Below are 17,075 nucleotides of genomic sequence, written 5' to 3'. Positions count from 1 at the left end.
TCCTTAGACATGCATGTTCAAGTTCACCCCTCTGTCCTTGAAATGCTCACCAAGAAATGGATCTAAAGCCCAGAGATGGAAGAAGAAAGAGCACACGAGTGTTCCTCCGTGACACCCTAGAGGAGCTACACCCGGGCACCAGTCTACAAGGGATCAAAACGGCTTCAGGGCCGTCGGGAGCTTGTGGGTCAGAGTTCAATGGGACTATCAAAACCCTCAAGGCAGCCTTCCCATGGCCCGATAGCGTTCCACAGTAATTGCCACTCACTCACTTTGTTTTGCCCTTAAAAAAAAAAAAAAAAGCCAGTTCCCAGAAATCAAAGGCCATTAATTCCCTCTCCAATGTCCCTAAGCTGGTTGCTCTGTGGGATCCCTTCCGGCTGCACCTTATCCTTCCTGGAAGGGACTCTTAGAAAATGTGCCTCCTCCTCTCAAGGAGAAGCTGTCGGAAGGAGCCCTGAGGAGGAGGTAGCTTCTCGGAACTTCCTTTCAAAATCCACCCAAGAGGGAAGAAGAGGGATCCTGGTCTGACTTAACCTTTTACAAACACTTTAAGGAAAAACAAGTACTGTGTTACATTTGCAGGAGGAGAGAGACCCCGGAGTCTGTGGACGGGAACAAGGGAGCCAGCTCCTTCATCACTTCTAATACAGATACCCCAAGTACTGGTCTGAAGTTTTCCCAAAGTAAAACAGCCTGGGAGAGCTGCAGTCAGAGAGAAAGTTCAGAGGATGAGCCGGTGTAGTTTCCCAGCCTGGAAGAACACAAACGCTTACTCGGGACAGCTTTATGCCAGAGACACACCCCACCCAGTGCTGGGGGACACCACCACCAACGGTGCCAGGACTCCAAGAGCTATAATTTACTCAGAACACAAAGACTGCGCATCCAGGGACAGAACATGCTTTCCTGCTTCACGTTAATCCACAACAGACATTCTGAAGGGTTTATGGGAACGGGTTCCACATCTGAAGACGTTTCGGAATTCAAGTGAACTCTCATTAACTCCGAAGGGAAAGTGAGGGGAAGCTGTGTAAGGAGCTGCAGCTGGGTGACGATCCCAGGCAAGCTCAGTCTAACAGGGCAGGACAGAACAGCAGATCTAACAACAGTCTTTTAGCCGTGACTTCAGGCAGGCGTGTGGGTCCCATTCATCTGACCAGGCTACCAAGAACAACAGCCTGAGTGGCTGCAAACAAAGAAAACATTACTCCCTCCCAGACGCAGATGCTGGAAGAGCAGGACAGAGGTGACTTCTTCGGAGGCCTCTGCTTCCCTTGGATGCTGGTTTTCTCCCTGTGTCTTGACACCCACCTTGTACACAGTGTCACATGCAAGGACAAAGCTGGACATCAGTCTCATCGAGTTAAAGTTTATCCCAATCAGCTAATTCACTCTTAAGTACCCATTTAGAGACCTTCGCTCTAAGTACAATCACAGTCTACAATACTAGGGGCCAGGTTTCAACATATAGAATTGGAAGTCTCCAGTTTCACAGAATAACAAGCGGCAGGAGAGGCAGGGCCAGGTTTGGGGGTGGGGGTGGGTTTGGAGGCACAACAGATTCTAGGGATCCGAGATCTGAGACTGAGAATTGGGAAAGGCTCAGGGAGGGCAGGAGGGCAGGGGTCCTCACAGCTGTCTTCTCACAGCGGAGTGGTCTTCTGGGTGTGCTCAGAAGTGGGGCTGTGGTTTACCACGGTCCCTAAATCAACTGGTGTGACCAGCACTGGTGGCTCTGTGGTGGCTTAATGAATAGAGGAGAGGGTGTCGGTGTGTCGGCACTGTTAAAGGAAATCCTGTCCTTCACCTGTGCGCATGTGTGCACACCAAACCCTTGCCGTACACGTCCACAGGTCTGTGCAGGAGAGGGAAAGAGAATACAGACGTCTGGCTCATTATATAAAACTTTAAAAACTGTGTGAGTGTGTGTGTGTGTGTGTGTCTACCAAACGTTTATCTAATGAGTGAGGTCTGTGAGGTGGTTGCAGCAGGTCGTGATTCAGCTGGACTAAGAAGCAGAGATGTCCTCAACGCCACCACGCAGGGGAAGCGAGAGAAGGAGGCTGAAGACTCAGGCCCTGGGGGAAAGGCAGGGGATGAAGGAAAGCTGGCTTTTTTAAACATGTATTCATTTATGTGGTGGGGGATGGAGGTCAGAAGACAGCCTTCAGGAGTCAGTTATCTCTCCCCACCTTGTGGGTACTGGGAAGGTTTGGGGATTGTTTGGCTTGGTTTAGTTTGGTTTAGTTTTGGTGTTTTGGTTTGGTTTGGGTATTATTCTGTTTTGAGACAAACTCTTCCACAGCCCAGGATAGCTGGAATTCCTGATCACTGCACCTTCCGAGTGCTGGGATCACAAGCATGTGCCACACCTGCTTCTGTGAAATTTCTAGAATGGGATTAGAGCTCTAAAAACAGCCTTCTGTGGCTTCTCAAATTCCAGGTCCACAGCACTCACCTGGGAGACCACAGGGAGACTGGGGCCCCATTCCCAGAGCTCACCCACAGGGCTGCTAGACCGACCGACAGACAGCTGACCTTCTGGGGCCCGCCTGAAGCCCTCTGAGAAGCACTGCTCCTGAGCCCACACCTCCCAGTCCAACAACCCTAGTGACATGGGACCACAGCACAGACGGCCGTGGGACGCCAACTCTGAAAGAGACTCTGACCCCCTCTCCCTGTGGACAAGGGGCGTCTCATCAGCAATGGCGCCAGCCAGGTCTTCACAGGCCCCCTAGGAGGCCACATCCTCTGCAGGGGGGGGGGGGCTCTTTCCAGGCGGGGCCTCAGGAGAACCCACCGGCTATTCCTGGTCACCCTTCCTCGGCTGTCTCCCACCAAGTGCAAGCTTTCCACTCTTCCCTCCAGTGCTGTCCTCCTGCTTTCCTCCATTACACCAGCAAGTGTCAAGTGTCTGCCCCGCATCTGCCCCTGACAAGTAATAGACGAGATGAAGCCTCGAGATCTCTGGGTCCGGAGAGCTTGGGTCTTGCTCTGCTACAGCTCAACTGTGACCCTGGACTAAGGTCTTAACGTTTCTAAAGTTGTAAACATTAACCCACGATTCATCTTCCGTGTAATGGACACTTATTTCCCAAGGGGAAAGAGCCGAGTCAGACCCAGGCTGGCTGCACAGGTGGCACACTGACTCTGCCGCAACTCGATATGACCCAGGGGTTACAGGTGCTGGGGGGGGCGGCTGTTAAGGTACCATCTCGGCAGCCCTGGCGGAGGGCTGAACTAGTTGACATGCACAGAGCACACCACGGAGGCTGCACAGGGGTTGGCCATGGCTGCCCAGTGATGTCAGCCTGAGGCACCCCAGGCTGCCTTCATACAGCCCACTTCCACATTCCCAATACCAGTCTGTGCTGGCCTGAGAGGGAAGGAGAGAGCTACCACCATCCGTGCCCAGGCCGGATCTTCAGAAAGATGTCTGTTGTCCAGGGACCGAACTTCCAACAATCATAGTTTTCTTTCGTCCTTGCACTGAGCATCCCCCCATGGAGGCAAAGAGGAAGGTGCAATCACGACGACCTGGCCTGAGCAGTGGTGAGCACAGGGCAGGAGCACAGTCTCCACGGAGCTAAGAGTCCAACAGCTGCCCAGCTCACCTGCCTCTCCATCAGACACCCCAGGATACTGCACCCAAGTGTGTTCCTCCAGAGTGTTCTTTTTTTTGTCTCCCCCTGGGAAACACCCTTAGCATGGGCTGAGCTCACTGCACGCTCATCTTCCACGCCGGCAGACGCCATGCCGCACTTCAGCAGAGAGCGCTGGGCCCCAGCTGACTCCTGCTCACAGGCTGCTTCGCCTTGGAAAACAACAGTACCCACCGCACCAAAGGGTGGTGGTGGGAGTCAACACAACACATCAGTGTTGAGAGTGGCTCACCTGCACAATGGAATAAAGAAAAAATAATAAGAAGAAACAAACTGTGAAGTTTTCAGGAAAATGGGTGGGTCTGGACTGTATTTATTGAGGTAGCCTTACCCAGAAAGAAAAATACCACCTTGCTTTAGTTTGCTTCTGTTACTCTGATTAAACACCATGACCAAAAGCAACTTGGGGGAGGAAAGATTCCTTCGGCTTACATGTACGGTCCACCATAGAGGGAAGTCAAGGCAGAAGCATGACAAACACCCTTTCCTGGTTTCTCACTCCGGTTTGCTCAGGACCTTTCTTCTACAACCCAGGCCCCCTGCCCAGGGATGGCAGGGCCTACACTGGGCTGGGTCCTGCCTATCCACGAACAGTAAAGAAAGTGCCTCCCAGACAGGCCGCCTGGCTGATCCAGTGAAGGCAATTCCTCAGCTGAGGTTCCCTCTTCCCGGGAGGGTCAGGTTGACAACTGATGCTAACTACGGTGTGGGGTCTCCCTCATAAGCAGATCCCCGCTTTACATTTATGTGCACATGTGTGGAATTAAGGAGGGGAAAGCCTTCACATAACGGTCTGGGGAGGGTACCAGAATGCGTGTGACATGATGTGGAAATGGAACGGCTAGGAACAGAAGGAGACAAGGCAGAGAACACGGGGATCTGGGAGAGGTATGTATGGATAAATGTGACATAATGAAACCCTGTTATTTTCTACGTTCGTTCAAAAAAATAGAAACAGACACTCAATAACAACAAAAAAAAACGGCCCAAGTAGGATGACTAAAACTAAAAAGTAAATTAAGCAGCTCCTGCCAATAGGAAGCACCGCACCAGGAAAACAACCACCTCCCCAAACCCCCTGCCCCTGACACAGCACGTCCACACTGCAGAGGGGTACACTGAACGCTGGCTGGTCGGGGCATTTTTCCTGCAGGAGTTCAGCAGCGGAGGAAGAGGCAGGTGCCCTGGACAAGGAGCATGTGCACTGAGGGAATGGACGGAAAGGATGCGTGTGGTCGGGGAGCCTCACACCAGGCACTACAAGGATCAACGCTAAGTGGGGGGTCACGCCACAGAGGCATCAAATGTCAAAGAAGACGGTGTCAAGGCCAGCGGCGGTAGCAGCAGCACTGCCGGACTCTCTAAAGATAAGGCCTGAGGCGTTCAGTGTGAGCTGGAACGCCCGGTCCCAGGACAGCTCCAGTCCAGAGTGGCAACGGACCAAGGCACCTGTCACAAACCAGACCCTTCCTGCATTCAGACAACCAGGAGGCATGGCTGTCAGGTGCAGAGCTGCTGGGAGGAGGAGGAAGCTGGCTGGCAGACGTCAGGTGGTGGAGACCTGTCCACCATATGGCCAGGCAGGGACAAGGGGCGGGCTGGGCTGACCAGCTTTTCCCTTACCCCATGTTATCACACCCAAGCCCTCAGCTCATGGGATGGTGCTACCCATACGCAAGGTGTGACTTATTAAGCAGCACAACGTTATTTATTAAGCGGCATTGTTTACCATGAGAGAGAAGCCATGAGGCACGGCAAAGCCCACTATAAGAGTTTGATTAAGGGGAGCGGTGGACATAGGCCTATGGAATGACGGTGCAAGAAGAGAGAAGAGGAATAGGTGGAACCTGCGTTAATAGGTACACACACACACACACACACACACACACACACACGTGCATGCACATATGGGCTTACGTAGCTACGCCACCTGTGCGAATAGATTGCGCGACCACACAGCACAGGGATTACATGGGATGACCTTGCCTGGCTACTGGACAGTTCTTGTAGTCATGTAGCTGGGGGAGTGGCCAGGAATTCTAACACAAGGTGACCTTTCTCACACCTCTGTGAGAAATACCCCCAGAGATACCACCATGGATATCTCACCTATCTTCCGATCATTTTAAATCTAGTCAACTTGACAATGAAAATTAACCATCACAGTGAGTCTAAGCCAGGAGACAGTTTAATTCTACCAACTAACAGGATAGCAAAGCCTGGCGTGGTCATCCATCTTATCTGGGATCACACAGGTATTAAGTGTAAGATCGTGGACTAGAACTCGGGATTTCTAGTTCAAATTTGACACTATGCTACCCAGCTTCTCACTTGCTTCCATCTAAGGTAAGATATTAGCAACTCCAAACGGAAGCAGGCCAGATTAAGACTAAAATAATCAATCGTGTGTAATCAATGATAAAATGCAGAAAGTACAAATGGCTCAACCACATACTGAGAGAAAACAGTGAGGACACACTAGCTTCCAAAGCCAGAAAACTAACAATTCAGATGTTTTCTCTTTGGGTCAAACAGATTTCCAAAAGATTTAGTCACTTGGGGCAATCGAAAAGACATCATGGGAGACTGAGGATATAGCTCAGTGGTGGAATGCTCGTCTAGAATGTGTTCAATTCACAGCAGCACCACCACCACCCCAAAACAAACATAAAAAGGTTAATTTTGCAGCAATCCTTACTGTCTCCGTTTCCTAAGGGTCATACATACTAGGCACCCGTATATACTCTACCAGGCTAACACCTACTAAAATGGCAGAGTCTATTTTACAGTTGAGCGAACTGTAGTGTTGAATGAGGAACAGATCTCCTGTGAATACCACATTTAGGACCTGCAATGAGACCCCTTGAGGCCCAGCCTTCCAGTTTAAGCTGTCAATCATCTCCCTCTGTTATTTAAAACAAGACAAAGCACTGGGCGTGGCGGTGCCAACTTTAGTTCTACCACTCCACAGGCAAAGGCAGGCAGGTCTCCGAATTCAAGGTCAGCCTGATCTACACAGCAAATGAGTTCCAGGACATCCAGGGCTACACTTAGAGACCCAGTCTCAAAAAAAATCAATCAATCAATCAATCTCACTTAATAAATTCTGATACACCCATTTTAGAAGAACGAAAGAAAAACAAGACCAACAGGGCTGGAGAATCGGCTCATCAGTCAGGGGCCTGCGTCCTGCAGAGGCGGGCGGTCCAAGCATCCAGCTGAGTGGCACTGGGGGAATCCACATCTCAGGCCTCCCCGCCACCAGCCCTGCTGTGGAACAATCTTCGTACACTGTAAATATGCATTACTCTCATTTGTTAGTAAAGATCTGACTGGCCTATAGCTGGGCAGGAAGAGATTGGGTGGAAGAGTAAGACTAGGAGGATGCTGGGAAAAAGAAGGGTGGAGTCTGGAGCTGCCAAGAGACGCAGATCGAGCAGGATGGGAAGTGCATACATGACATAAAGGAGCCTCAGGGCAGCATGTAGAAACCATGCTAGAACCGTAATAGAAATGGGTTAATTTAAGTTATAAGAGCTGGCTAAAAACAAGCCTAAGCTGTTGGGTGAGCATTTATAATTAATATTAAGTCTCTGTGTGGTTACTTGGGGGAGTGGCTGGTGGGACAGAGAAGTCTACCTACACAGCACTCACATGCACACAGCCATTCATAGAAACATGTAAATACACAAAATCAAAAGTAATAAAAACAAATCTCTAAAAAATGAATATAAAACAGGAAGAATGCATTGTATGCTCTCTTGAGAGGGCGGTGCATGCTGCATGGCTGGCGAAGGGGCCTTTAAGAGGCGACGCTAATAGAAATGGTCAGCCGGGTCTTGGTCATGTCCTGACCAACAAGACACATCAATAAAGATCTACAGACTAAAGCAATGTATTAGATGAACAATTTTATACTCATTTTACCTACAATGTTACATTTCCTCTCCACTGAGGTCCTCCCTCCCGGAGTCTCTAGCTCCACATACTGAAGGCATCCTACAGAAACAGCTGTGCAGGAAGAGGGAATGATCATGGACACAGAATCAAGCGCATCTAGGGTCAGGAGTACCTGACTCAACCCCCAGCTTCACCATGCCCACCTGAAAAAGAGTGTGCTCCCTGGTGTCCCAGCCTGTTCCCTCACTGTGAGGGCAGAGCTGTTCCTACAAGGATCAAATAACCCACTATACCCAAGATCCCCCAGCACATGGGCCCTGCCCCCAGTGACACCTGCTGAGCACCACAGAGCTGACTAAGATCCATGGCAGCCACAGTCCTCACACTTTGGAGTCAGCAAGACCTTGAGAGAGACCTGGAAGGGAAGGCACATGAGGGTGGGTCAGGGAAGTGCGTAGACTTTGGGGAAGTTGCAATCAGTGACGCTTGGGGACCTTTTAAAGTTATTTATGCCCAGATGATACTTCCTAAAACTGGGATTCAAACTGCCCTAGGGATGGGCCGGCACTGGATTTTTACTCAGTTTTCTTTTGTCTGTTGATTTTGGCTACTCAGGTAGTTCAGCCACCAGGAAGTCTGAGAAGTTGCTTTGGAGTGTCAACTACAAAGAAGTTAACCAGGGCTGGAGCTGGAGGTCTGTGACAGAGTGTGTGTTTAGCATGTGTGAAACCCTTCACTTAATCCCATCGCCATCAAAAGAGAAAAGGAAACTTAATCAAAACAGGCTGGTAAGCTTCGGAGAAATAATTTCCATCTGCTAGGCACAGAGGTAATCTGCAATCCCAGAACTTGGGAGGTAGAGGAAGGCTCAGCTCAAAGCAAGCCTTGGCTACATGGCAAGTTTGAGGCCAGCCTGTCTCAAAAACCTAAATAAGAAGAAATAATTTCAATAAGTAGGCAACTGAAGGAGGCAATTTAAGAACATATTCATGAAATCCAGCACCAACAGCCAGCCTTCACTTGTATAAAGTAAGTCCTGCCAACACACGAGCCGCTCTCCTCCTGGGAATGACCACCCAGGAGACCAATGCCTCCGGACTCCTCTGGGACAGGTGATGTGATCTCTCCCAGACACTTGTGGAAAACGTAATCTCCCATGCAGTGTAGGCAAGTGTCTCAGCCACACCATGGAGGATGTTCTCAAGACCTATTCCTTTCTAGTGCTCAAACTAAAAACTGAATGGCAGCCACGACCTGCTCAACTCTGATATGGATAGCATGAACGAAAATAGAGACAGGTTACATGAGGACAAACCCACAGACTGAGAGGCCAGCGGGCTTACCTGCTAATGCTGCCCTGATGCTTCCTCTGCAGGCTTCCCCACCTCACTGAATCGTGGCTCCATTGTGTCTTTTGCTTAGGCCAAACCCTTAGGGACACCCTGGAACCTCTTCCTGTCGGGTCCTGCAATATATCTGACCCCAGACCTCCCGGCTCAATGATCAAATAAGACCATGAGCTGTAAAATGATGTGAGTCCATCACTGCAAAGGGGACTGCGTGGCAGCCAAGCCTGAAGAGGACCCGTCTACCCCCTTTCAGAAAGTGTCTGGAAGCGCCTGCTCTAAGCCACAGCTTAACTTGGGTCACAACCCCGTCTGGAGTCACAGAACTGAGTGTGAATTCTAGCCTAGTTTCCTCTTGAGAGCAACGGGAGGCAGAAGAGCAGGATGGCCCCGATTTGTTTGAGGGTAAATTTCCTTCCCCTGGAAGGAAAAAGGAAAAAGCCACAGCCAGGCTTGAGGAAACATCCAGTTTCCCTGAGGCTCCCAAACACCTGCATGCGGTGGGTGGGTGAACAAATGAATGAATGATTCCATAGGCATTTTAAAGTCAAACACTAGAATCTGATGCCAGGGTATAAGGTTTGGAAAGGATGAGTGGAGAGTTTACGTCATAACAACTGGGTAGATAATGACATTGACAACCAAGTGACAAGTCAACCCAGCAAATGGAAGGGAGGTGTCCCAGTTAGGGTCACCATCGCTGTGACGAAACACCGCGACCAAAGCAACGTGGGAAGGAAAGGGTTTGTTCAGCTTACACTTCCACATCACTGTTCATCATCATGGAAGTCAAGAGAGGAACTCAAGCAGGGCAGGATCCTGCAGGCAGGAGCTGATGCAGAAGCCACAGAGGGGTGCTGCTTACTGGCTTGCTCCCCATGGCTTGCTCAGCCTGCTTTCTTATAGAGTCCAGGACCACCAGCCCAGGGATGGCACCACCCACCATGGGCTGGGCCCTCCCCCATTGATCACACATTGAGAAAACACCCTACAGACTTGTCTGCAGCTTGATCTTATGGAGGCGTTTTCTTAATGGGGGTTCCCTCCTCTCAGATGACTTCGGCATGTGTCCAGTTAACAGAAAACTAGCCAGCACAGGAGGAAACATACTGTAGGTGCACACACATGTAAAAACCATATCCACTCACTAACAGTAATGATAAGGTCAGCAGGCAGACAGATGCCGAGCACTTCTGGCTTGATGGGCACACCCACAACACATTCTGATGATCCAGATAGCACCTCGGCTGCGACACAGCGACTTCCAAGCTACGAGGCTCCTGAGAAGCTGCCCAACCCCTTTGGACCTCAACGACTCCCCTAGAGAACTGTGATACTGTCTGCCTCAGAGATTGAGGATTGCATTTCTTGAGGTAACATGTGAAATGGAACACAATGTACAGGTGTTAGTGATCACTCATGTGAAAGCTCAGTGGACCCCTCTGACCCATGCCTCTCAGGGTGGTCTGAGGATACTGGAACTAGCAGCCCTCAAAACGGGTTCCCCAAAGCCCACCCACTAGGCTTGGGTTCAGCAGGGACAGGCACTAGGGCCACCAACTCACTAGAGCCAGAGTTCCTGAGGACTCCATAAGAGACCCATAACCTCCACTTTTAAAGGCATGTCGGAGGCCATTACTGCACAGGTGAATGTGACTTTTACCATCTGCATGTCCAGCCACGGCCCTGCTGACTTCTGCTTTCCACACTCATCGGATTTCACAACTTAGGGAGGTTTCTTGAAGGATTAATCTTTAAATAAGCCTGGAACTTTCCTTCCTGCTCTGGAGGGCAGGAGTTCTCCTCGGTTCCCACTACAAACCGGGCACTCTGCCTATTGCCAGCAAGGCCAGAGACGGCTCAGCAGCAACAGGCACTGGCCACCAAGCCTGACGACCTGAATGAGGTTCATCCCCAGGACCCACACGGTAAAGAGCTGTCTTCTGACCTGCACGCACTTGCTGTGGCAGGTGTGTGTATGTGTTTGTGTGTGTGAGTTCATGTGGGTGTAGGGAGATGTTCATGTATGTGGGGGGGGGTGTTCATGTATGTGGGGGGGATGCTCACGCGCGCGCGCGTGTGTGTGTGTGTGTGTGTGTGTGTGTGTGTGTGTGTGTGTATTATATATTTTAAAAGTACTCAAAAAATGATCCCAAATGCCACAGTTTAAAATTAAACACTGCTAAGCTGGGCATGGTTCACACCTATAATCCCAGCACTCAGGGCAGGAAGGTATAAGCATTCCCTACCAGTAGCTTGGGCTAAAAAGTGACACCCAGTCTCATAAAATAAAATGAATAAATAAATACTCGGAGTTGGTGCCCACTGATGGCGGGGTGGGGGCAGCACACAGCCAGCCTCTCTAGGCCACGTGCATTTCTACCTTCCTCACGTCGTGAGCGTTTTCTAAGCCGAGTCCCCAGAAAGTCTGTCCCATCATCCACGGCAGTTTTCTACAACAGCATGGGCTTTGCAAGACGACATCTCATCAACAGAGACACAATTAGCCACAGGAGGAGGAGGACATAACTACTCTCTGGGGCCAAATGCATCTGTCCCCTGGAGTCCCTCAACAATGGCACCCTGGGAAAGCGCCTCCACTGTTCACCTTGGATCTGTGGTTGCAACCCAAGACCTGGGTAGGAGCCCTGGCCTAGGAATACAGAGTCCACCCACGGGCCTTGCTGGATGCCGGTGACAACACCAGGGGGCAGCAGGGAGGCAGGGCAATCCTGGCGGAGTCTGGACCATCCCACACCCTGAGGGACACAGCGTTTCATAAGCTCTACCACTGATTTCCAATGACAGGCAGGACGCACTACTCAATAAACGGTGATGGGAAAATGCACTGTTTTGAAAAAACTGGTGCCTCTGTTACATCAACTGCATGAAGAAATTCTGGCTGCCTTTGTTGTCAGAAACGAAACTACGAACCGGCTAAGAACCATGCACAGGCAATCCAGGTAAGCCTGGGATGCAAAAAGATCTTCTGATGGGGCTGGAGGTGTGGTCCGTGGTGAGCGTGTGTTTAACCTGCATAATGCCTGCCCCCAACCCCAGCACCAGTAGCCTGGGAAAGAGGAAGTGGGGACACCAAAATATACAGCCACGGACACATGCAGCATAATCAATCACTGGATTCACTGTGCTCAACAGCAGTGAAAAACTATAAACTACAGTCAGAAAATACCACGCCTTGAAGTCCACCATAAAAACTAAAGGATCTATAGCAGCGTTTACAGCTTTACTTAGTGTGGATGTGGTCCTGCAAATGTGTGCCGTGAAACAAACGTCTGCAAGACACACTAAAATATCAGCAGGTGTGTCAGACTGATGGAAATTACCACCCTTTTCCCACCCCAGTGTTCCCACTGTCTTCAGTTTCCTCAGTAGAAAACAATCATCTCTTGAAATCCACAACAATTTTCAACAGTCACAACAGTATATGGCACAAAACCAAGCTGTGTTACAGATCGCCAACATCCTAGGAAAGCATATTGTACCGGCTGTGGCTGTTATCATCTGGCTGGGCAGCTACCCACTCCGGAGCTTAGGAAGCAGACGAAGTGTGGGAGGAAGGGCAGACAGTCCACTGGGGGTGGAACACCCGGTCTGCTCTACAAGGTGGGCAACTGCAGGAGGCCACCTCCTGATTTCCCACCTGTGGCAAGGCAGCTGCAGAAGGGAACCACGAACCTAGAGACTGAGAAAGGATGCCCTCGGTAAGCAGGCACACAAGATGCCATCACTGTCCACGGGAGACTTCACCAAGCCATGGCCCTCCTGCAGAGCATCACATGGAATGGGAAAGCCAGCAGGAGGAGAGCCTTAGCAGGGGGCCATCTGCAGCCTTCATCAGCATTACCTGGACCCCTTGTGCAAGACACATGAACGTAGCATGTACCCCCACTGCTGCGGATTTTTTCTGAGCCAGTCTGTAGGGATACTGGAGACCCTGCATCTTTCTAATAAGCTCCCAGGTGGTGCTGATGCTGCCCTTCTGACTGCCTAACTTTGAGAGCTGGTGCCGTATAACAAGACGGTAGATGCTCCACATGCATCATCTTCCACGACAGGAACTATGAGAATATCCCTTGAGAAACCCCACCTGTAAGAACAGGAGCAAATGAAACCTCCTCCTCCATGCCCGGAAGAACCAACCCCCAGGAAAAGCAGCACAGGACAGCAGCTCCCGGGAGCCAGACTGCCCAAATCTGCGTCCTGCTGATCACTGTGTCTTCCTGGATAGGTTAATTAAAATATCTCAGTGGAGTGTCTTCATGGGTGTAAACTAGAGCTGACAGCTCATTTCTCCCCAACTAGAAAATGGAGAGGAGTGCCCACCCAAGACAGCAATGGGAGATCGTTCCTGTCCTGGAACTCCACCTGCCTCTGCCCACTGAGTGCTGGGATTAAAGGTTTAAAGGTGTGTGACACCACACTCAGCTATCACTTACATTCTTTTGACAGGCACGTGGCTCACACCTATATTCCCAGCACTCGGGGGACTGAGGCAGTAAGGAGGGCTGCTGTGAGTTCACGGACTTCAAGACCAGCCTGGGCCATGAGAGAGACTGTCTCAAACAAGCAAACAACAAAAGACAGCCACATCGTCTAAGCTGGTATCAACTCCTCAGGCTCATGTAGCCTCCCACAGGTATGTGCCACTCACGCCCAGCTCTCCCTTCACCTACATTTTGAAAGTCCACACACTGAAAGGTCATCAAGGCTTCCATGTCCTAGCCGGGAGGTGGTGGCGCACGCCTTTAATCCCAGCACTCGGGAGGCAGAGGCAGGCAGATCTCTGGCTCTAGAGATGAGGCCAGCCTGGTCTTCAGAGCTAGCTCCAGGACAGCCAAGGCTACATGGAGAAACCCTGTCTTGAAAAACCAAAACAAAAAAGTTCTGTGTCCTGACAAAAGCTCAGGAGACCAAGACAGTCCACCTGCTTTGAGGTTGTTGTTTTTTATATTAACCCCAGCCATATTCCTTCTTCCTGCCTGCTCCTCTCTACCAAATGTCCAATATCAGATCTTGCACACACTAGATACAAAATTAAAACAATAGTAATTTTTTTAAAATTTAATTTGAAATTAAACTTGAAATTTAATTAATAGAAAGCAATTTGAAATTCCCTAGGTTTCCCCATTTTAAAAATGTAACATTAGAATGTGAGAAAGATGAAATGGCAGAGGTCAAGAAACGAAAACTACACTAGTTAGCCAAGCGTGAGTACTAGCCAGCCCAGGCTGCGAGATGGAAAACTACTTAGGAATGTCACTTACCTACGCCTTTTCGCTATAATAAGAGGGGAGAGGCTGGGGCCAGATCAGGGAACCCATCAGTGGTTTTAGGCATCGCTCAATGGATCCTGTCTCTAAAGACTAGAGATCTTGGTAAGACGCCGTCCGTCCGTCTGTCCGTCCCGTCCCGTCCCCCCCCCCCCACACACACACACAGGCTTAAAAAACTCCTCCAAGAGAGATGCAATCATCATCTCTCTTGGAGGAGTTTTTTAAGGAAGGCAGAAGTGAAAAGTCCCTCTAACAGGGCATCACATACTCCACTGTGGCTGCGTGTCAGTCAAGAGGGAAACGTCCTGCAGACCTTCAGGAGCAGTGTCCCCATTCATAAGTAAAGAAGACATGATAATAAATTGATATTCCACCCACACGAGATCAGCTGTACTTAGGACACACACTGAGGGCCAGAAAGAGAGATACGGTCCTATCGGTTATCGAACTTCCTTGCAAACGACACACACAAGCACCCACAGTGGCAATTGATGGAGCTGAAAGAAAGATGTCTGGGGAGGTGCTTCAGAAGGCGGTGGGGACACTAGAGCGTGGCGCTGCTCCAGCACTCCAGCTTCAGCGGCGATTAGATAAGACCAGCTGTTCCCAGCCGCTTAGTTTAAAGAGAAAGAAAAAGGTGCAGTTTGGGCGCGCCTGGCAGCTGGACCCGGGAAGGTGGGAGGCATGCGGGGTCTGCCTTCCAAGGCAGGGCGGCGACTCTGCACCTCCCACCGACCCCCGCGCTTGCGGATGGGAGCCACCTGTGCCTGCCCCCGGGCCCCCGCGTGCTCCTCGGGCGTGGAGCGGCGCAGGCGTGGGGAGCCGGCGGGGACCGCAGGCGGCGCGGCGCACGCGCGACGGGGAGCCCGGCGTGCGCGGCCGTGCAGGGAACGCATCCTCCGGCCGCCTCGGACCGGCGCGGAGCATCTCACGGACAGCGAGGCGGGCCCAGGCGGGGCACCACTCACCAAAAGAACAGGCGCGAGCAGAAGTTGGCGTCCTGCAGCGGGTTGGGTTTCACCTCGGTGTGCACGGGCAGCATCTTGCCCCGGGTACGCGCGGCCTGGCGGGGACGGCGGTGGCGGCGGTGGCGGGGTGCGCGGCTCCGGGAGGCGCTCCCGGGTGAGGATGCTGGAGCTCGGGCCGGCGCGCCGGTCCGCTCGGCGGGAGCCTCGCAGGCAGCAGCTTCCGGGAACCGAGCGCCGGCCCGCCCTGACCCCGCCTCCCGGGGATCCTCGGGGCGCCCGCTACGCCTCGCCGCCGCCGCCGCCGCCTCCTGGAGCCCGGGAGCTGCGCGTCGCGTGCGAGCGCCGGGGGAAGGCGGGCCGGGAGCGGCGGAGAGTACGCGCAGGTGACGGGCGGCGGCCCGGGGAACGCGAGGAAGCCGCACGTGCTCGGGACCCGCAGCAAACTTTGCCGAAGTTTTGAGATCAGCGCCCGAGCACCACCCTGATGGGGGCGGGGGCGGGGCCGGCTGTGCCCGCCCCCGCGCTCAGAAACGCCCCCGGGCGAAGGGCTTTTTGGAGATCTGGTGAAAGCTGCCCGGCTTTGGCTGCCCTCCCCTGGCATGTTGCCTCCATCAGGACCGAATAGGGCGCTGTGGGAGGTTCTCCGACCTGCAGGCCAAGAGTCTGACCCGGAACAACAGCAAGGTTTCACAGATTCCCTTTGCAGACCTGAAAGCGGTGGAGACAGCCGGGCCACATGGGATTAGAACGCAAGGATCTGAAGAGATGAATCAATGTTGCCATTTCGGGCCGGCTTCTTGTCCTTTCCTGTATTTCTTGGCATGGCGGATCTCTGAGCAGTTAGCTACCCTCTTAGATTGGGTAAGAGAGATCAGATAATACACCCCCCTGTCCGCGAGTCTGTCACCAAGCCCTGAGAGGCTAGCAGAGGAACCGTGGCGAAGGGACCGGCTATCACAGGACACCTTGGTGTGCCTTTCTGTATACCTACTCCACTTTTAATTTGTCTAGTGCCCTTGTGAGACGGTTATTCCTATTTTACGGAGTAAAGCCAGACTCAAAAAGATCCAACTCCTCTGAGATCTTAAGGTTGGTGATGATGAAATCTAATCTGTACTCAGATTGGCCTGTGAACGCGGACTGGTTCAGGGAGGGTCAGTAAGCAGAGAGTAAGACCTGGTCCCCAGCCCTTGGACTCCTGTTCGCCAGCCCTGGGTTCTGTCCCGGGCCTTGGTAACTGCCTCCACCATTCCGCTCACCTCAGCACGGGATAAAGAAAGATGAGCAGTTATGAATTTGTGACTTCACCCTTCCGTTTGCTGTGAGAAAACACTCTGGCCAGAAACAGCTTAGGGAGGAAAAGGTTTATATCGGGCTCACGCTGGCAGGTAACAGTCCCACGTGGCTCCAGCTCCTGGCAACCCTGAAGAACTGCTGTGTGCTGACTCAGGTCTGCAGTGGGCCAGGCCTTCCCATGCGGAATAAGATGTCTCTCACAGTGGCTGGGTAGTTCTGCTGAAGTTTCCCGCTTTCCTGGTGACTCTAGGTTGTGTCCAGTTGAAAAGTAACCAACTCAACTTTCTCTGGTCATTTCCCATATGTGCTTATTTAAATGGCCTTATTAACAGTTTTTTGCAGTCTTCGTATAAATAAGCATTTATTTAGAAGTCAAGCCATCTGTGGTGGTCCACACCTTTAAATCCATCACTTTGAAGGCAGAGAAAGGAAAAACAACTAAAGGTCATCTTTGACGGACTAGAGAGTTCCTGGCCAGCCTGGCCTACATGAGAGGCCCTGTCTCAAAAAACAAAAATAAGTAAATAAAGACAAAAGTAATAAGCCAGGCAGCAACCCTCAGGAGTCTGAGGCAAGGGGAGCTGAAGTTCAAGATCAATGGGATAT

At 51.5% G+C, this 17,075-nt stretch overlaps 1 protein-coding gene across 1 annotated transcript in view; it reads right to left on the bottom strand.

Annotated features, from left to right (window-relative positions):
- Abcc4 (ATP binding cassette subfamily C member 4) overlaps positions 1-15,434 on the bottom strand; it is a 227,867-nt gene extending 212,433 nt beyond the window's left edge. Inside the window, exon 1 of the mRNA XM_028868209.2 lies at positions 15,174-15,434. Within this exon, the coding sequence (XP_028724042.1) occupies positions 15,174-15,247 (74 nt within the window). The 5' untranslated portion in view covers positions 15,248-15,434. The remainder of the gene's footprint in view (positions 1-15,173) is intronic.
- Between the last annotated feature and the right edge of the window lie 1,641 nt (positions 15,435-17,075).

Source organism: Peromyscus leucopus, chromosome 9, assembly GCF_004664715.2.
Source record: "Peromyscus leucopus breed LL Stock chromosome 9, UCI_PerLeu_2.1, whole genome shotgun sequence".
Lineage (NCBI taxonomy): Eukaryota > Metazoa > Chordata > Mammalia > Rodentia > Cricetidae > Peromyscus > Peromyscus leucopus.
This window is presented reverse-complemented; position numbering and strand designations above follow the sequence as displayed.